This window comes from Misgurnus anguillicaudatus, chromosome 19 (assembly GCF_027580225.2).
Source record: "Misgurnus anguillicaudatus chromosome 19, ASM2758022v2, whole genome shotgun sequence".
Taxonomy (NCBI): Eukaryota; Metazoa; Chordata; class Actinopteri; order Cypriniformes; family Cobitidae; genus Misgurnus; species Misgurnus anguillicaudatus.
This window is the reverse complement of record NC_073355.2, coordinates 1,662,517-1,684,824: the sequence shown is the minus strand read 5'-3', so window position 1 is coordinate 1,684,824 and position 22,308 is coordinate 1,662,517. Positions and strand designations below refer to the sequence as shown.

Genomic DNA, 22,308 nt, shown 5'->3' with positions numbered 1-22,308 from the left:
ACCAGAAATGGTCAACATGATGCTGAGACATTGTAGATGATAAATTGCGAAGGAATTTTTGATATCTCGAACGCTGTTCCCATGACAATGCCCCAAACTTTACTTTTATTTCAGGCATATTTAGGGCTCTTGGCGTGCTTAGATTAATCTAAAAGTTGGCACACACATCAGAGTTGTCGGCTGTTAAGTGTGGACAAAAAGGTGAGATAAAGGCGTGTCTCTTAAGTGGCTCACTAGTGCCCCCGTTTGTCTAAAATGTGGGGTTTCTTTTACCTACAGTCCCCAAATGGGTCAGTAACAACATAAAATAGTCCACCGATATTTACCCACTTGATGCACTTGCCCACCGTGCATCGTTTTCTCGGAGGCACCGTGTAGCGGTAAATAAACGTGCGAGGGCCCGCCATCGCTGCTTGCAGCTATATTTTTTTTTATTTTTTTTATTTTTATTTTTTTTAACACTTTTGGGCATTTTGGGTGCCTTAACATACTCGAAAACTCTTGAAATTTGGCACAGACGTCAGAGTCGTCCGTCATTGCGAACTGGCAAAGGCTGGAACACGGGCGTGGCACGGGGGCTCTGTAGCGCCCCCTGTAATGCAAAAACAAAAATTGATGCACAGATCGCGCAAACATGTACGCACATGTACGAGAGTTGGTACACATATAGATTTCATCGACCCGAACAACTTTCGCCCTCTAACATTTAAGCTCCGCCCAACAGGAAGTCAGCTATTTTGGATCGTTTAAAAAATGCATGCGTTGAACTTTTAAATACTCCTCCTAGAGGATGCATGCGATTGACACCAAAAGTGGTGAACATGATGTCGAGACATTGTACTTGCTAAATTGCGAAGGGATTTTTGATATCTCGAACGGTTCTGTCATGGCGAGCCGACAAAGTTGTGGCGAAATCAGAGAAACCGGAAGTGTCTAATATCTAAGGCAAAAAATGTCTTATTGTAATGACACGCGGGGTGTTTGTTCCTCTGAAGATTCCGATCGCATCGATGTGCCTATTGTGACTCCCGGGTATAGCGCCACCACCAGGCCCCAGGAAGTGTGTCAGTCACAAAGCTGGATTTTTTTGAAAGTTCCATGCAATGTTCTTTTAAATACTCCTTCTAGGATTTTCGTATGATTGACACCAAAAGTGGTCACCATGATGCCGAGACATTGTAGATGATAAATTGCGAAGGGATTTTTGATATCTCAAACGCTGTTCCCATGGCAACCTGTCAAACTTTACTTTCATTTTAAAGGCATATTTAAGCCTTTCAGTTGCATACAGTTAACTTTTAAATACTCCTTCTAGGATTTTCATGCGATTGACACGAGAAGTGGTCAACATGATGCCGAGACATTGTAGATGATAAATTGCGAAGGAATTTTTGACATCTCGAACGCTGTTTCCATGGAAACACTTTACTTTAATTTCAGGCATATTTAAGGCTCTTGGCGTGTTTAGATTAACTTCAAATTTGGCACACACATCAGAGTTGTCGGCTGTTAAGTGTTGACAAAAAGGTCAGATAAAGGCGTGTCTCTTAAGTGGCTCACTAGTGCCCCTGTTTGTCTAAAATGTGGGGTTTCTTTTACCTACAGTCCCCAAATGGCTCAGAAACAACATTAAATAGCCCACTGATATTTTACCCACTTGATGCCCTTGCCCGCCGTGCATCGTTTTCTCGGACGCACCGTGTAGCGGTAAAAAAACATGCGAGGGCCCGCCATTGCTGCTTGCAGCTATATTTGTACTTGTAATCACTCATCTATTATTCAGATATGCTTATTAAAATATTACATTGTACAAAAATGTATCCGGCACCGGTATTCCTGGTTTAGGGGTAATACAATGGAGTAATGGTCATTTTACGGACCAGACGGCCGCCATTTTGAAAATTGAGCCTTTCTTGGAGTCAAACTTAGGTCAACTTTTAGTATGTTTTTAAAGCCGCTCTATGCAATTCAGCGTTTTTGTCAAACAGCGACCCCTAGAGTCGCTGGAGAATACTTGCAACTGTCGTAATTTCCCACTCTAGTACTCCAAAGATAACGACCAGGTAATGTTTCACAATTTCATACAAATATTAGGCTACTGCATAGTCTACTAAACTACAGATGATGGTAATAGGATAATAAGAAGTTTATTCCAAGTGTAGAGTGCATATAATAATAAAGTACCGCGTTTGCTAGCTTATAATGTTTTTACATGATTGCAGCTAAGTCACAAGTAAACAATACAAAAAGCCATGACAAAGTTAATTGTGTACGTTGCATTATCTCATAACATTGTTCGTTATAATGTCACTATACATGATTATTGCCATTTATCATAATAGCATGTTTACACTATTTACAACCTCTAGGCTTATTTATGTCCTGATAATTATGTGAGATATTGACAACTGTTAATCATGATAATCGCATGACATACTACAAGCAAGCGCAACAACATACAAAATAGACCGCAAACAAGTTTACAAATGAGAGATTTACTTACTAGTCCATCAACAAGATCGCCAGATCAGCATCCCTCCAGTGCTGTCTTTTAGCTCACGCCAACGAGTAGCAAAAGACCTGGTGCGATTTTCCCGCCCACGACGTAAGTAGACATTTTTGACGATACCGAATATTACGCAACTCAATCTGCTACAATGACTTTTCTGCCCCCGACATGCACAGTGAGAACCGCCTGTGACGTGAACCATGAAGGGGTCTATAGTCACCAACAAAATTCTCACAGACACAGTTACATTTGTGCTATGTCGTAGTTTGGACATGTTTATTATTATTCTGTAATATGAAAAAATATAAATAATTAAAAAAAAATTAGGGGTTGTCCTCGGTATTTGAAAAATCCTGGCTACGGCCTTGCTTTTAGGTTTTTGGACAAATACACATTAACATAGAAGAAGAAGAAGTTTTATTTACTGTATATAGCGTCTTTCCATGGCTCAAGGCCGCTTCACATAGATGTCTTAGTGAGTATCATAGTAAACGATTGATCATCTTAAACATTTTATTGCATTCGGCCTTATAGGCCTTACCTGTTGAAGTCTCTGCCATTAAAGTTATAACGTTTCATAAACTAAATATGAAAATAGCGGTAAAAAAACGTGCGAGGGCCCGCCATTGCTGCTTGCAGCTATATTTAGGGCCCGAGCACCGAGGAGCAGGCCAGAATGGCCTGCACCGAAAGGTGCGAAGCCCTATTGTTTTTGCTCGGATTATTATTAGGGCCCGAGCACCGAGGAGCAGGCCAGAATGGCCTGCACCGAAAGGTGCGAAGCCCTATTGTTTTTGCTCGGATTATTAGGGCCCGAGCACCGAGGAGCAGGCCAGAATGGCCTGCACCGTAGGTGCGAAGCCCTATTGTTTTTGCTCGGATTATTATTTTTATTATTTTTTTTTTTTTTATTTTTTTTTTACGTTTCGGGGCAATTTGGGGGCCTTAACATACTCAAAAACTCTTGAAATTTTGCACAGACGTCAGAGTCGTTGGCCATCAGGTTTGGGCAAAGGCTGGACCACGGGCGTGGCAAGGGGGCTCTGTAGCGCCCCCTGTAATGCAAAAACAAACATTGGGGCACAGATCGGGCAAAAATGTACGCACATGTACGAGAGTTGGTACGCATATAGATCTCATCGACCCGAACAACTTTCGCACTCTAACATTTAAGCTCCGCCCAACAGGAAGTCGGCTATTTTGGATTGTTTCAAAAATGCATGTGGTGAACTTTTAAATACTCCTCCTAGAGGATTCATGGGATTGACACCAAACGTGGTGATCATGATGTCGAGACATTGTACTTGCTAAATTGCGAAGGGATTTTTGATATCTCGAACGGTGCCGCCGTGGTGAGTCAACAAAGTTGTGGCAAAATCAGAGAAACAGGAAGTGTCTAATATCTAAGGCAAAAAAGTTCTTATTGTGATGCCAAGCGGGGTGTTTGTTCGCCTGAAGATTCCGATCGCATCGATGTGCTTATTGTGAGTCTCGGGTATAGCGCCACCACCAGGCGCCAGGAAGTGTGTCAGTCACAAAGGTGGATTTTTTTGACTGTTCCATCCGATGTTCTTTTAAATACTCCTTCTAGGATATTCATGCGATTGACACCAAAAGTGGTCAACATGATGCTAAGACATTGTAGATGATAAATTGCGAAGGGATTTTTGATATCTCAAACGCTGTTCCCATGGCAACGCGTCAAACTTTTTACTTTCATTTTAAAGGCTTATTTAAGCCTGACAGTTGCATGCAATGTTCTTTTAAATACTCCTTCTAGGGAAATAATGCGATTCACACCAGAAGTTGTCAACATGATGCTGAGACATTGTAGACGCTAAATTGCGATGGGATTTTTGATATCTCGAACGCTGTTCCCATGGCAACGCCCCAAACTTGACTTTTATTTCAGGCATATTTAGGGCTCTTGGCGTGCTTAGATTAACCTAAAAGTCGGCACACACATCAGAGTTGTCGGCTGTTAAGTGTGCACAAACAGGTCAGACATAGGCGTGTCTCTTAAGTGGCTCACTAGCGCCCCCGTTTGTCTAAAATATGGGGTTTCTTTTACCTACAGTCCCCAAATGGCTCAGTAGCAACATTAAATAGCCCACTGATATTTACCCACTTGATGCCCTTGCCCACCGTGCATCGTTTTCTCGGACGCACCGTGTAGCGGTAAAAAAAACGTGCGAGGGCCCGCCATTGCTGCTTGCAGCTATATTTATTTTTATTTTTTTTTTTTTTTTATTTTTTTCAACACTTTTGGACATTTTGGGGGCCTTAACATACTCGAAAACTCTTGAAATTTGGCACAGACATCAGAGTCGTCCGTGATCGCCGAAAGCCAAAGGCTGGAACACGGGCGTGGCACGGGGGCTCTGTAGCGCCCCCTGTAATGCAAAAACAAACAGGAGTGCACAGATCGGGCAAACATGTACGCATATTTACGAAAGTTGGTACACATATAGATCTCATCGACCCGAACAACTTTCGCCCTCTAACATTTTAGCTCCGCCCAACAGGAAGTCCGCCATTTTGGATTGTTTAAAAAATGCATGCGGTGAACTTTTGAATACTCCTCCTAGGGGATTCATGCAAATGACACCAAATGTGGTGATCATGATGTCAAGACATTGGACTTGCTAAATTGCGAAGGGATTTTTGATATCTCGAACGGTGTTGCCATGGCGAAGCGGCAAAGTCATGGTGAAATCAGAGAAACAGGAAGTGTCTAATATCTAAGGCAAAAAATGTCTTATAGTGATGACACGCGGGGTGTTTGTTCGTCTGAAGATTCCGATCGCATCGATGTGCCTATTGTGAGTCTCGGGTATAGCGCCACCACCAGGCGCCAGGAAGTGTTGCAGTCACAAAGGTTGATTTTTTTGACAGTTCCATGTGATGTTCTTTTAAATACTCGTCCTAGAATGTTTATGCGATTGACACCAAAAGTGGTCAACATGATGCCAAGACATAGTAGATGATAAATTGCGAAGGGATTTTTGATATCTCAAACGTTGTTCCCATGACAACGCGTCAAACTTTACTTTCATTTTAAAGGCATATTTAAGCCCATGCAGTGAACTTTTCAATACTCCTTCTAGGATATTCATGCGATTGACACCAAACGTGGTCAACATGATGCCGAGACATTGGAGATGATAAAAAAGTGAAGGGATTTTTGATATCTCAAACGCTGTTCCCATGGCAACGCGTCAAACTTTTTACTTTCATTTTAAAGGCTTATTTAAGCCTGACAGTTGCATGCAATGTTCTTTTTGATACTCCTTCTAGGGAAATAATGCAATTCACACCAGAAGTTGTCAACATGATGCTGAGACATTGTAGACGCTAAATTGCGAAGGAATTTTTGACATCTCTAACGCTGTTCCCATGGCAACGTGTCAAACTTTACTTTTATGTCAGGCATATTTAAGGCTCTTGGTGTGCTTAGATTAACTTTAAATTTGGCACACACATCAGATTTGTCGGCTGTTAAGTGTTGACAAAAACGTCAGATAAAGGCGTGTCTATTTAGTGGCTCACTAGCGCCCCCGTTTGTCTAAAATGTGGGGTTTTTTTTACCTACAGTACCTAAATGGGTCAGTAGCAGCATGATATTTACCCACTTGATGCACTTGCCCACCGTGCATCGTTTTCTCGGAGGCACCGTGTAGCGGTAAACAAACGTGCGAGGGCCCGCCATCGCTGCTTGCAGCTATATTTATTTTTATTTTTTTTTTTTTTTTTTTTTTTTTCAACACTTTTGGACATTTTGGGGGCCTTAACATACTCGAAAACTCTTGAAATTTGGCACAGACATCAGAGTCGTCCGTGATCGCCGAAAGCCAAAGGCTGGAACACGGGCGTGGCACGGGGGCTCTGTAGCGCCCCCTGTAATGCAAAAACAAACAGGAGTGCACAGATCGGGCAAACATGTACGCACATTTACGAAAGTTGGTACACATATAGATCTCATCGACCCGAACAACTTTCGCCCTCTAACATTTTAGCTCCGCCCAACAGGAAGTCCGCCATTTTGGATTGTTTAAAAAATGCATGCGGTGAACTTTTGAATACTCCTCCTAGGGGATTCATGCAAATGACACCAAATGTGGTGATCATGATGTCAAGACATTGGACTTGCTAAATTGCGAAGGGATTTTTGATATCTCGAACGGTGTTGCCATGGCGAAGCGGCATAGTCATGGCGAAATCAGAGAAACAGGAAGTGTCTAATATCTAATGCAAAAAATGTCTTATAGTGATGACACGTGGGGTGTTTGTTCGTCTGAAGATTCCGATCGCATCGATGTGCCTATTGTAAGTCTCGGGTATAGCGCCACCACCAGGCGCCAGGAAGTGTTGCAGTCACAAAGGTTGATTTTTTTGACAGTTCCATGTGATGTTCTTTTAAATACTCCTCCTAGAATGTTTATGCGATTGACACCAAAAGTGGTCAACATGATGCCAAGACATAGTAGATGATAAATTGCGAAGGGATTTTTGATATCTCAAACGTTGTTCCCATGACAACGCGTCAAACTTTACTTTCATTTTAAAGGCATATTTAAGCCCTTCAGTTGCATGCAGTGAACTTTTCAATACTCCTTCTAGGATATTCATGCGATTGACACCAAACGTGGTCAACATGATGCCGAGACATTGGAGATGATAAATAGTGAAGGGATTTTTGATATCTCAAACGCTGTTCCCATGGCAACGCGTCAAACTTTTTACTTTCATTTTAAAGGCTTATTTAAGCCTGACAGTCGCATGCAATGTTCTTTTTAATACTCCTTCTAGGGAAATAATGCAATTCACACCAGAAGTTGTCAACATGATGCTGAGACATTGTAGACGCTAAATTGCGAAGGAATTTTTGACATCTCTAACACTGTTCCCATGGCAACGTGTCAAACTTTACTTTTATGTCAGGCATATTTAAGGCTCTTGGTGTGCTTAGATTGACTTTAAATTTGGCACACACATCAGATTTGTCGGCTGTTAAGTGTTGACAAAAACGTCAGATAAAGGCGTGTCTATTAAGTGGCTCACTAGCGCCCCCGTTTGTCTAAAATGTGGGGTTTCTTTTACCTACAGTACCTAAATGGGTCAGTAGCAGCATGATATTTACCCACTTGATGCACTTGCCCACCGTGCATCGTTTTCTCGGAGGCACCGTGTAGCGGTAAACAAACGTGCGAGGGCCCGCCATCGCTGCTTGCAGCTATATTTAGGGCCCGAGCACCGAGGAGCAGGCCAGAATGGCCTGCACCGAAAGGTGCGAAGCCCTATTGTTTTTGCTCGGATTATTATTTTTATTATTTTTTTTTTTATTTTTTTTTTACGTTTCGGGGCAATTTGGGGGCCTTAACATACTCAAAAACTCTTGAAATTTTGCACAGAGGTCAGAGTCATCGGCCATCAGGTCCGGGCGAAGGCCGGACCACGGGCGTGGCAAGGGAGCTCTGTAGCGCCTCCTGTAATTCAAAAACAAACATTGGGGCACAGATCGGGCAAACATGTACACACTTGTACGAAAGTTGGTACACATATAGATCTCATCGACCCGAACAACTTTCGCACTCAAACCTCATAGCTCCGCCCAACAGGAAGTCGGCCATTTTGGATTGTTTCAAAAATGCATGCAATGAACTTTTAAATACTCCTCCTAGGGGATTCATGCGATTGACACCAAACGTGGTGAACATGATGTCGAGACATTGTACTTGCTAAATTGCGAAGGGATTTTTGATATCTCGAACGGTTCTGCCATGGCGAGGCGACAAACTTATGGCGAAATCAGAGAAACAGGAAGTGTTTAATATCTAAGGCAAAAAAATGTCTTATTGTAATGACACGTGGGGTGTTTGTTCGTTTGAAGATTCCGATCGCATCGATGTGCCTATTGTGACTCCCGGGTATAGCGCCACCAGCAGGCGCCAGGAAGTGTGTCAGTCACAAAGGTGGATTTTTTTGACAGTTCCATGCAATGTTCTTTTAAATACTCCTCCTAGGATTTTCATGCGATTGACACCAAAAGTTGTCAACATGATGCTGAGGCATTGTAGATGATAAATTGCGAAGGGATTTTTGATATCTCGAATGCTGCTCCCATGGCAACACGTCAAACTTTACTTTTATTTCAGGCATATTTAAGCACTTGGCATGCACTTTGGGTGCCTTAACATGGTCAAAAACACCGGGAATTTGGCACAGACCTCAAAGTCGTCGGCCATTACCACCAGGCAAACGCTGGAACACGGGCGTGGCAGTAGGGCTCTGTAGCGCCCCCTGTAATGCAAAAAAAATATTGGTGCACAAATCGGGCAGACATGTATGCACATGTACGAGAGTTGGTACGTATATAGATCCCATCGACCCAAACAACTTTCACAATCAAATCTATTAGCTCCGCCCAACAGGAAGTCGGCCATTTTGGATGATTTAAAAAATTAATACGGTTAACTTTTGAATACTCCTTCTAGGGGATTCATGGGATTGACACCAAACGTGGTGATCATGATGCCGAGACATTGTACTTGCTAAATTGCGAAGGGATTTTTGATATCTCGAACGGTTCTGCCATGGCGAGGTGACACATTCATGGCGAAATCAGAGAAACAGGAAGTGTCTAATATCTAAAGTAAAAAATGTCTTATTTTGATGACATGCGGGGTGTTTGTTCGTCTAAAGATTCCGATCGCATCGATGTGCCTATTGTGACTCCTGGTTATAGCGCCACCAGCAGGCGCCAGGAAGTGTGTCAGTCACAAAGGTTGATTTTTTTGACAGTTCCACCCAATGTTCTTTTAAATACTCCTTCTAGGATTTTCATGCGATTGACACCAAAAGTGGTCAACATGATGCCGAGGCATAGTAGATGATAAATTGCGAAGGGATTTTTGATATCTCCAACGCTGTTCCCATGGCAACGCGTCAAATTTTACTTTAATTTTAGGCATGTTTAAGGCTCTTGGCGTGCATAGATTAACCTAAAACTTGGCACACACATCAGAGTTGTCGACTGTTAAGTGTGCACAAAAAGGTCAGACATAGGCGTGTCTCTTAAGTGGCTCACCAGCGCCCCCGTTTGTCTAAAATGTGGGGTTTCTTTTACCTACAGTCCCCAGATGGGTCAATAACAACATGAAATAGCCCACTGATATTTACCCACTTGATGCACTTGCTCACCGTGCATCGTTTTCTCGGACGAATCGTATAGCGGTAAAATAACGTGCGAGGGCCCGCCATCGCTGCTTGCAGCTATATTTTTTATTATTTTTTTTATTTTTTTTTTTATTATTTTTTTCAACACTTTTGGGCATTTTGGGGGCCTTAACATACTCGAAAACTCTTGAAATTTGGCACAGACATCAGAGTCGTCCGTGATCGCCGAAAGCCAAAGGCTGGAACACGGGCGTGGCACGGGGGCTCTGTAGCGCCCCCTGTAATGCAAAAACACACAGGAGTGCGCAGATCGGGCAAACATGTACGCACATGTACGAAAGTTGGTACACATATAGATCTCATCGACCCGAACAACTTTCGCACTCTAACCTATTAGCTCCGCCCAACAGGAAGTCGGCCATTTTGGATTGTTTAAAAAATCCATGCAGTGAACTTTTGAATACTCCTTCGAGGGAATACATGGGATTGACACCAAACGTGGTGATCATGATGTCGAGACATTGTACTTGCTAAATTGCGAAGGGATTTTTGATATCTCGAACGGTTCTGACATGGCAAGGCGACAAAGTTGTGGCGAAATCAGAGAAACAGGAAACGTCTAATATCTAAGGCAAAAAATGTCTTATAGTGATGACACGCGGGGTGTTTGTTCGTCTGAAGATTCCGATTGCATCGATGTGCCTATTGTAAGTCTCGGGTATAGCGCCACCACCAGGCGCCAGGAAGTGTGTCAGTCACAAATCTTGATTTTTTTGACAGTTCTATCCGATGTTCTTTTAAATACTCCTTCTAGGATATTCATGCGATTGACACCAAAAGTGGTCAACATGATGCCGAGACATTATAGATGATAAATTGCGAAGGGATTTTTGATATCTCGAATGTTGTTCCTATGGCCACGCGACAAATTTTACTTTCATTTTAAAGGCTTATTTAAGCATTACAGTTGCATGCGATGTTCTTTTAAATACTCCTTCTAGGTTAATAATGTTATTGACACCAGAAGTGGTCAACATGATGCTGAGACATTGTAGATGCTAAATTGTGAAGGGATTTTTGATATCTCGAACGCTGTTCCCATGGCAACGTGTCAAGCTTTACTTTCATTTTTACACATATTTAAGACTGACAGTTACATGCTGTGAACTTTTGAATACTCCTCGTATGGGATTCATGCGATTGACACCAAAAGTGGTCAACATGATGCTGAGACATTGTAGATGCTAAATTGCGAAGGAATTTTTGACACCTCGAACGCTGTTCCCATGGCAACACGTCAAACTTTACTTTTATTTCAGGCATATTTAAGGCTCTTTGCGTGCTTAGATTAAATTTAAATTTGCCACACACATCAGAGTTGTCGGTTGTTAAGTGTTGACAAAAAGTCAGATAAAGGCGTGTCTATTTAGTGTCTCACTAGCGCCCCCGTTTGTCTAAAATGTGGGGTTTCTTTTACCTACAGTACCTAGATGGATCAGTAGCAACATGAAATAGTCCACTGATATTAACCCACTTGATGCACATGCCCACCGTGCATCGTTTTCTCGGAGGCACTGTGTGGCGGTAAAATAACGTGCGAGGGCCCGCCATCGCTGCTTGCAGCTATATTTTTTTTATTTTTTTTTTAATTTTTTTTTTTTTATTATTTTTTTCAACACTTTTGGGAATTTTGAGTGCCTTAACATACTCGAAAACTCTTGAAATTTGGCACAGATGTCAGAGTCGTCCGTCATCGCAGAAAACCAAAGGCTGGAACACGGGCGTGGCAGGGGGGCTCTGTAGCGCCCCCTGTAATGAAAAAAAAACATTGGTGCACAGATCAGACAAACATGTACGCACATGTACGAAAGTTGGTACACGTATAGATCTCATCGACCCGAACAACTTTCGTACTCTAACATATTAGCTCCGCCCAACAGGAAGTCGGCCATTTTGGATTGTTTAAAAAATGCATGCGGTGAACTTTTAAATACTCCTCCTAGTGGATTAATGGGAATGACACCAAACGTGGTGATCATGAAGCTGAGACATTGTACTTGCTAAATTGCGAAGGGATTTTTGATATCTCGAACGGTTTTGTCATGGCGAGGCGACAAATTCATGGCGAAATCAGAGAAACAGGAAGTGTCTAATATCTATGGCAAAAAATATCTTATTGTGATGCCATGCGGGGTGTTTGTTCGTCTGATGATTCCGCTCGCATTGATGCGCCTATTGTGACTCCCGGGTATAGCGCCACCCCCAGGCGGCAGGAAGTGTGTCAGTTACAAAGCTGGATTTTTTTGACAGTTCCATGCAATGTTCTTTTAAATACTCCTTCTAGGATTTTCATGCGATTGACACCAAAAGTAATCAACATGATGCCGAGACATTGTAGATGATAAATTGCGAAGGGATTTTTGATATCTCAAACGCTGTTTCCATGGCAACCTGTCAAACTTTACTTTCATTTTTACACATATTTAAGGCTGACAGTTACATGCTGTGAATCTTTAAATACTCCTCGTATGGGATTCATGCGATTGACACCAGAAATGGTCAACATGATGCTGAGACATTGTAGATGATAAATTGCGAAGGAATTTTTGATATCTCGAACGCTGTTCCCATGACAATGCCCCAAACTTTACTTTTATTTCAGGCATATTTAGGGCTCTTGGCGTGCTTAGATTAATCTAAAAGTTGGCACACACATCAGAGTTGTCGGCTGTTAAGTGTGGACAAAAAGGTGAGATAAAGGCGTGTCTCTTAAGTGGCTCACTAGTGCCCCCGTTTGTCTAAAATGTGGGGTTTCTTTTACCTACAGTCCCCAAATGGGTCAGTAACAACATAAAATAGTCCACCGATATTTACCCACTTGATGCACTTGCCCACCGTGCATCGTTTTCTCGGAGGCACCGTGTAGCGGTAAATAAACGTGCGAGGGCCCGCCATCGCTGCTTGCAGCTATATTTTTTTTTATTTTTTTTATTTTTATTTTTTTTAACACTTTTGGGCATTTTGGGTGCCTTAACATACTCGAAAACTCTTGAAATTTGGCACAGACGTCAGAGTCGTCCGTCATTGCGAACTGGCAAAGGCTGGAACACGGGCGTGGCACGGGGGCTCTGTAGCGCCCCCTGTAATGCAAAAACAAAAATTGATGCACAGATCGCGCAAACATGTACGCACATGTACGAGAGTTGGTACACATATAGATTTCATCGACCCGAACAACTTTCGCCCTCTAACATTTAAGCTCCGCCCAACAGGAAGTCAGCTATTTTGGATCGTTTAAAAAATGCATGCGTTGAACTTTTAAATACTCCTCCTAGAGGATGCATGCGATTGACACCAAAAGTGGTGAACATGATGTCGAGACATTGTACTTGCTAAATTGCGAAGGGATTTTTGATATCTCGAACGGTTCTGTCATGGCGAGCCGACAAAGTTGTGGCGAAATCAGAGAAACCGGAAGTGTCTAATATCTAAGGCAAAAAATGTCTTATTGTAATGACACGCGGGGTGTTTGTTCCTCTGAAGATTCCGATCGCATCGATGTGCCTATTGTGACTCCCGGGTATAGCGCCACCACCAGGCCCCAGGAAGTGTGTCAGTCACAAAGCTGGATTTTTTTGAAAGTTCCATGCAATGTTCTTTTAAATACTCCTTCTAGGATTTTCGTATGATTGACACCAAAAGTGGTCACCATGATGCCGAGACATTGTAGATGATAAATTGCGAAGGGATTTTTGATATCTCAAACGCTGTTCCCATGGCAACCTGTCAAACTTTACTTTCATTTTAAAGGCATATTTAAGCCTTTCAGTTGCATACAGTTAACTTTTAAATACTCCTTCTAGGATTTTCATGCGATTGACACGAGAAGTGGTCAACATGATGCCGAGACATTGTAGATGATAAATTGCGAAGGAATTTTTGACATCTCGAACGCTGTTTCCATGGAAACACTTTACTTTAATTTCAGGCATATTTAAGGCTCTTGGCGTGTTTAGATTAACTTCAAATTTGGCACACACATCAGAGTTGTCGGCTGTTAAGTGTTGACAAAAAGGTCAGATAAAGGCGTGTCTCTTAAGTGGCTCACTAGTGCCCCTGTTTGTCTAAAATGTGGGGTTTCTTTTACCTACAGTCCCCAAATGGCTCAGAAACAACATTAAATAGCCCACTGATATTTTACCCACTTGATGCCCTTGCCCGCCGTGCATCGTTTTCTCGGACGCACCGTGTAGCGGTAAAAAAACATGCGAGGGCCCGCCATTGCTGCTTGCAGCTATATTTGTACTTGTAATCACTCATCTATTATTCAGATATGCTTATTAAAATATTACATTGTACAAAAATGTATCCGGCACCGGTATTCCTGGTTTAGGGGTAATACAATGGAGTAATGGTCATTTTACGGACCAGACGGCCGCCATTTTGAAAATTGAGCCTTTCTTGGAGTCAAACTTAGGTCAACTTTTAGTATGTTTTTAAAGCCGCTCTATGCAATTCAGCGTTTTTGTCAAACAGCGACCCCTAGAGACGCTGGAGAATACTTGCAACTGTCGTAATTTCCCACTCTAGTACTCCAAAGATAATGACCAGGTAATGTTTCACAATTTCATACAAATATTAGGCTACTGCATAGTCTACTAAACTACAGATGATGGTAATAGGATAATAAGAAGTTTATTCCAAGTGTAGAGTGCATATAATAATAAAGTACCGCGTTTGCTAGCTTATAATGTTTTTACATGATTGCAGCTAAATCACAAGTAAACAATACAAAAAGCCATGACAAAGTTAATTGTGTACGTTGCATTATCTCATAACATTGTTCGTTATAATGTCACTATACATGATTATTGCCATTTATCATAATAGCATGTTTACACTATTTACAACCTCTAGGCTTATTTATGTCCTGATAATTATGTGAGATATTGACAACTGTTAATCATGATAATCGCATGACATACTACAAGCAAGCGCAACAACATACAAAATAGACCGCAAACAAGTTTACAAATGAGAGATTTACTTACTAGTCCATCAACAAGATCGCCAGATCAGCATCCCTCCAGTGCTGTCTTTTAGCTCACGCCAACGAGTAGCAAAAGACCTGGTGCGATTTTCCCGCCCACGACGTAAGTAGACATTTTTGACGATACCGAATATTACGCAACTCAATCTGCTACAATGACTTTTCTGCCCCCGACATGCACAGTGAGAACCGCCTGTGACGTGAACCATGAAGGGGTCTATAGTCACCAACAAAATTCTCACAGACACAGTTACATTTGTGCTATGTCGTAGTTTGGACATGTTTATTATTATTCTGTAATATGAAAAAATATAAATAATTAAAAAAAAATTAGGGGTTGTCCTCGGTATTTGAAAAATCCTGGCTACGGCCTTGCTTTTAGGTTTTTGGACAAATACACATTAACATAGAAGAAGAAGAAGTTTTATTTACTGTATATAGCGTCTTTCCATGGCTCAAGGCCGCTTCACATAGATGTCTTAGTGAGTATCATAGTAAACGATTGATCATCTTAAACATTTTATTGCATTCGGCCTTATAGGCCTTACCTGTTGAAGTCTCTGCCATTAAAGTTATAACGTTTCATAAACTAAATATGAAAAATATAGCTGCAAGCAGCAATGGCGGGCCCTCGCACGTTTTTTTACCGCTACACGGTGCGTCCGAGAAAACGATGCACGGCGGGCAAGGGCATCAAGTGGGTAAAATATCAGTGGGCTATTTAATGTTGTTTCTGAGGCATTTGGGGACTGTAGGTAAAAGAAACCCCACATTTTAGACAAACAGGGGCACTAGTGAGCCACTTAAGAGACACGCCTGTGTGTGACCTTTTTGTCAACACTTAACAGCCGAAAACTCTGATGTGTGTGCCAAATTTAAACTTAAACTAAGCACGCCAAGAGCCTTAAATATGCCTGAAATTAAAGTAAAGTTTGACGCGTTGCCATGGGAACAGCGTTCGAGATGTCAAAAATTCCTTCGCAATTTATCATCTACAATGTCTCGGCATCATGTCGACCACTTCTGGTGTCAATCGCATGAATCCCATACGAGGAGTATTTAAAGGTTCACAGCATGTAACTGTCAGCCTTAAATATGTGTAAAAATGAAAGTAAAGTTTGATGCATTGCCATGGGAACAGCGTTTGAGATATCAAAAATCCCTTCGCAATTTATCATCTACAATGTCTCGGTATCATGTTGACCACTTCTCGTGTCAATCGCATGAAAATCCTAGGAGGAGTATTTAAAAGTTAACTGTATGCAACTGAAAGGCTTAAATATGCCTTTAAAATGAAAGTAAAGTTTGACGCGTTGCCATGGGAACAGCGTTTGAGATATCAAAAATCCCTTCGCAATTTATCATCTACGATGTCTCGGCATCATGGTGACCACTTTTGGTGTCAATCGCATGAATATTCTAGAAGGAGTATTTAAAAGAACATTGCATGCAACTGTCAAAAAAATCCACCTTTGTGACTGACACACTTCCTGGCGCCTGGTGGTGGCGCTATACCCGAGACTCACAATAGGCACATCGATGCGATCGGAAGCTTCAGAAGAACAAACACCCCGTGTGTCATCACAATTAGACATTTTTTGCCTTAGATATTAGACACTTCCTGTTTCTCTGATTTCGCCACAACTTTGTCGCCTCGCCATGGCAGAACCGTTTGAGATATCAAAAATCCCTTCGCAATTTAGCAAGTACAATGTCTCGACATCATGTTCACCACGTTTGGTGTCATTTGCATGAATCCTCTAGGAGGAGTATTTAAAAGTTCACTGCATGCATTTTTTAAACAATCCAAAATGGCCGACTTCCTGTTGGGCGGAGCTAAAATGTTAGAGGGCGAAAGTTGTTCAGGTCGATGAGATCTATATGCGTACCAACTCTCGTACATGTGCGTACATGTTTGCCCGATCTGTGCCCCAATGTTTGTTTTTGCATTACAGGGGGCGCTACAGAGCCCCCCTGCCACGCCCGTGTTCCAGCCTTTGCCCAGACCTGATGGCCGACGACTCTGACGTCTGTGCCAAATTTCAAGAGTTTTCGAGTATGTTTAGGCACCCAAAGTGCCCAAAAGTGTTAAAAAAAAATAATAATAATAAAAATAAAAATAAAAATAAAAATAAAAAAAATAATAATCCGAGCAAAAACAATAGGGCTTCGCACCTTTCGGTGCAGGCCATTCTGGCCTGCTCCTCGGTGCTCGGGCCCTAACAAGAAGAGAAAATCTGTCTAACTAAATTTGTAACAAAGATAAATCCAAATGTATCCTAAATAGGCTCAAGTACTTTTTTGCCTAAAGTGTTAAGTTTAAGGTGTATCATGGAGTTAGATTTTACGAAAGTTACTGCAGTTAACATGAGATCTTTTGTTTCATTAACAGACAGTAAATCAGATGTGAAAAATAGAAAAGTTTAAAATTCAGCCTTACATTATGTTTACATGTCAGTAATTCATGCATCAGTGCACTAGCCGCTAGCGTATAGGAATATTTATCTAATGTGGAGTAATATGAAGTAATCAGCAGTCAATGACATTCATTTATGCTTTTTGCACATTGTTTTCTTTTATGGACTATGGACCCCGAACAATCATTTCATTTCACCTTTCCAACACCAGATTATTGTAAAAATGTGAATGACAAATATTTGAGATGCAAATCATGTCTTCCTAACCTAAGAGACTTCATCTGTATGTCAGGGTTGCATCTCAGATGGGTTGGGATAAAGGCAAAGACAGAGAATGATTCTGTAAACAAGTCTTACGTGTCAGTTTAAGACTGGAAAAGCAAGACGTAATTCTCTTCTGATGGGGATTTATGCGCAGTGATGTACTCACATATGGTTCCAAAATGGAAGACTCAGGATTTATGAAGGGGCCAAGTGGAACGTTAATGTGCCGCAGATGTCCTGGGGGAGAGTGCAGTGAGCGGAGGTGCATGTGTTTAATGAAAACTGATGGCTTTGATGGGTCTAATCGGGATTACCCTTTGATCATTAGCACCTCGACTAGTTTCTGGCTAACCTGTGCTGGATTACAGCAGCATCTTTAGCTGGAATCAAGAGATTTATAAAGGACCTCCGGTGTATCGCTCAACTACTGTAGGTCTCCATTAAGAACCAGAGAAAATAGAGACTAATGTGTTTCGTTTACTATGAAATAAGGCCAAACACACACCACCAATCAACATGACCCATGCATCAACAGGTGAGAAGGCAGTATAATCCAGCTAAGGTCTTTTTTACTGTTTTCTACATAAAATCATCCTACATAATGTAAAGAACATCCTGTAAACATATAACCTTGATATCTTTATTATTGACCGAGTAAGATTGAAATTAAAGTACCATCAATGAGTGAAATCAAACTTTAATGCTCATCGGTAGATTATGAGACTAGGCTAACACATGTGTCTATTTTCGCCACGTTACACTGGTGTAAGATGACTGCTGATTCTGCTAAAAGGGATCATTCATCTTAAAATGTACACTACATTATTATTTCAGTCTGTGGGTCATTTCAAACTTCTACGCTGTTGGTTTCCATACTATAGCAACTGGTTGTGAAGTTATAGAAGTATCACAGGGTAGCGGTCCATATGATTTCTAAAGTTCCCACTATATTTTAAAGTTCCTAAATGAACACTAAACACAATTTCTATATACTTCAGACTCCGGACTGGATAGACGGGATTGGGCGAGTGCCCTGGGACACCAGGCAATAGGGGGGCACCAATGGGCTCCTGACTGCGACCAAAATGTTTTTATTTACAACTACTTGCACATGTTATAACTGTTCAATTGCATGACGCATCAATTGTTTAATGTCACCATGCGCTGAATCTGGCTGTTTCTCAATTCATAGAACGCAAAGAACGGACTTGCGTTCTCGTGGAGATCGGTCTTGCCAGACGACCTCGGAAGAACGAACTTAGAAGGTCGCGAGAACACAGAACACAATTGTGAGAATTGAGATGTGTACGATCTTCCTATTGGTCATACACACACATATTTATATAACAATTTGGGGGGGCACATCAAATGTGGTCACCCTGGGCACTACACTGTGTTTGACTGTTTTTCGGTTGAAAGAAATTACAATTCAAATACGTTTTGCTGCTGGCTTTAATGTTTAGCTCCGCCTTTCTGCTAATATGTTAAAAATCACTGACCATTGAATGCAACAAATTCCACTTTGTTTTTAATCGGTTAAATAGGTGCATCATCCTGTTGATTGAAGGGAATTTTATCTGTTTGGTGCAGATTTTCAGTCTGAACACTACTCATAGTATTTATACTACAAAATAGTGTTGGGCGATATGCCCCATTGTGAGATCATCTTATCGTGATATATCCGACACATGATAGTATCGGCAGGCGGGGCAACACACTCACCGGTTTCAAACCCTTTCGCTCCTCTCTAGTACAAGAAAAAGACGGGAGCTGCGTGTATTAGAAGCTTGTGTGCACATGATAATGTGAAACTGATGATAACCCGCTTGTCTGACGATCATTGATACACGATAGTAATGGCAATACATCATAGTATCGTCTATCGGCACAACCCTACTACAAAATGTAATAGAATAGTGCAACAGTAGGAAAAATTTTGACATTTATTTATTAAGTCTGAAGCCGTTTGATAGATTTTTGAGAGGAAAAATTTTCAAACTTATTCTTGCTTATATTGAATTCCATTATGGCTCATGATATACTGTAAGGTCGGTGACACTAAACACCAGACATACAACTAAATTTGTTGTAGTGTCTGTCTCTTCATTAAAATGAGCTTTGCTTGGGCAAATTCAGTGTTTATGTGCTTTACGATAGCTGGGATATTTTGCAGGTAAAATATAAGAGTTTTATGTCTAAGACATCTCAGCACGCCATCATCCTTGTGTTACTCTGCAAGTTATGTGATCATAATTAGCAATGATGCATTGACGCTTAGTTAGGAGGCACACAAACCTTTTCTTGGGTCAGCTCTCTTTCAGCCTTGTGGGTCTTCTCCAGGTCCAGTCGCACCTGATCCATCTCAGATCGCAGCCGCTCCAAAGCCACCTGCTGGTCCTGAGCGGCCCGTTGACGCTCCTCTTCCATCAGCAGGCCCAACTCCATCAGCTGCTGTTTCTTCTGACCGTGAGCCGCTAACAGCTCATTCCTTAGTGAATGCACCTGGGCCTTGAGCTCAGAGATGGTCTGGTACAGTAAGAAACACAAATGGTGAAATTCATTAAGGTCAACTCATTGACAGCAGAAAGGCTTGTGTGGTCTGTGTAATACTGAATCTGGGTGGGGAAATTCCACACTTGTGCCACAACATAGAAATGAACAGAAGAGAGAATGAAAGCAGGAAAACCAAGCAAGCAGGACCAGAAGAGTATTTGTGCCCGTTCTATCCAGGGAGAGAAAAACAAGACGCCACTGCCTCTGATCTCTGAACCACAAGAGTTCAACATCAAAGCTTGACATTCCACAAAGGTCAGTGGCTTGATCTAATGAGCAAAATTAGCTTAAATCAAAGGTCAGTTACTCATGGGGATGAGGTTCCCTTACAACGTCTTATTTGAGGAAGCTGACATAAGACAAATAAACCCAACAAGACAGTATAATGATGAGCTGTTGAATGAATCAATGTAAAGAAGATGAGGAAATCTGAGATGCGATGTTAAAATGATCCTTTGCCAAACCTGCCATTCAGAACGTAAAGAACTGCCCAGACATAATGACAAATGGTTTGATCTGGTTAGCTTTGAACTTCACGACCAATTTAAAGAAATGCTGATGGCCAGGAAGTCGGAAAAGTTAATGGGATGCTCCACAAACACAAAAGTTTATATGTAGACACATTATGAAGTTCATTTGCCGACTTTAAAGACTATCTGACACGTGTGCAGTATCAGTATAAATACACATGCAAAGAACAATTAACAGCCCAATTGAAGCTACACACCAGTAGATATCAATAATTGATATGATATCAAACACCCCTAGAGCATTTATGCCGTACGCAGACTCCGATGATGACAGCACATTGGCGGTCGCTCATATTTGCTCCTTCCGCTCTCAGGCGTCCCTGGGAGGAGCCTGCTAAAGTGCATCACGTGGCCTGCCTGCCTGCCTGCTGGAAAAGCATCTGAAGTTGTTTTTGGGCACTTGGGGGAATAGTAGGAACTTCAAAGCATGTCGTGAAAACACCCAGATACCGAGACTGGTCCAATGTGGCCAGAGCGGCAACGCACCAGCCCACATCTCTCTGCGACGGCACAAAGCTATTAGATCTCGGCTCTGAGGAGCCTTTAATCTATAATTCCCTCTTAAACTGGACTTGGGGAAGAATTTTCTGATGCATCTTTGATGGGCCTGCACATGCTTTTACGAGAAAAACGGCAGACAGAGAAACTACAAAAATGAGCGAAGGCAATACATTTTATCATATATGAAGTAGATGTCAGTGTTTTTAGAGAAATCGTTTTTTTTTTTTAGAATTGTTTTAAAAGAATGGCAAATATAAGCAATGCAGGACAGACTTCTTGATGTTTTCCTATTGATCTTGTTGAATTCATTGCATAAGATACACGAGACAAAATATTTTTTGTGAAGTGAATTCTGTTGAAAATAACAGAAGATTGTGTGATTATGAAATTAAACAGTGTCAAGTGTTTTTAGCTGCAGTGTAGACATGACCTCTATAAAGGTCTTATGTATATGTGGATGCCTCTTCATTTGCATTTTTTAATATGATTGCAGCAGCAGTCTGGATGAAAGATTGATGGTCACTTACAGAAAATCTTTGGCATTTTTGAATTTAAACTAGGTATGCACAGAATATTCGGCCACCAAAACTTTTCAGCTGAAAATGGCCCAAAAGAGCATTTTCCGTCTCAAGTCTGAAGTCTAAAAAAATTGACGTTTTAAACACAGCTAATTATTTCCATTCGATGACGGGTGTATTGTCTTTCCATATCGAATGACACGACGGCCACTTGTTTGTCACTAAATTTAGTGTTGCGTGTGACATAGGAGTCGAAGTGGGGTGGCGGAGATCTGACTCGGTATCGGTTTTGACTCGCTTTGTTAAAGGCTCACAGAAATTGTCATGGGTTAACGTAATCAACTGTGTGATGGGGATTTTGAAACATCAAAAAAATCTATTAATATGCCATATCACACATCTTAGGACAAATATTCGAGTCAATTTGTGTAAGTGGCGAAATGTTCACAAAAACATATAAACTTACATTGAGGCAACTGCTTCCAGTGGCTCTGTCCTTTCACGACGACCGTTTTCTGAGCACATTCAAACATGGGGCGCGAAACACGTGAGCCTCTTCAAACAACCCAGCATAATAACCCAGCAGGTTTAACCCAACAACTAGAAAACTGAAACTACCCAAAAAGTGTTTAAAAAAAGCCCCAACAAAACAACGCAACATTTTGGGTTAAAAAAATAACCCAGCCATTTTTTGAGTGTTGTACAATGTGGGGTTACTTGTAACAAACGAAGGGTAATACACCTACTAGAAAATTTTGTTTCAACACAAATTATTTAATAAAATTCTGTC

The 22,308-nt window shown here is 41.4% G+C and overlaps 1 protein-coding gene across 8 annotated transcripts in view; it reads right to left on the bottom strand.

The window, feature by feature from the left end:
- The window catches only part of cep112 (centrosomal protein 112), a 272,813-nt gene that overhangs the window by 92,090 nt on the left and 158,415 nt on the right, over positions 1-22,308 (bottom strand). For all 8 annotated transcript variants that reach the window (XM_073856794.1, XM_073856797.1, XM_073856795.1 and 5 more), the window contains one exon: positions 19,712-19,942. In XM_073856794.1, the coding sequence (XP_073712895.1) occupies positions 19,712-19,942 (231 nt within the window). The remainder of the gene's footprint in view (positions 1-19,711; positions 19,943-22,308) is intronic.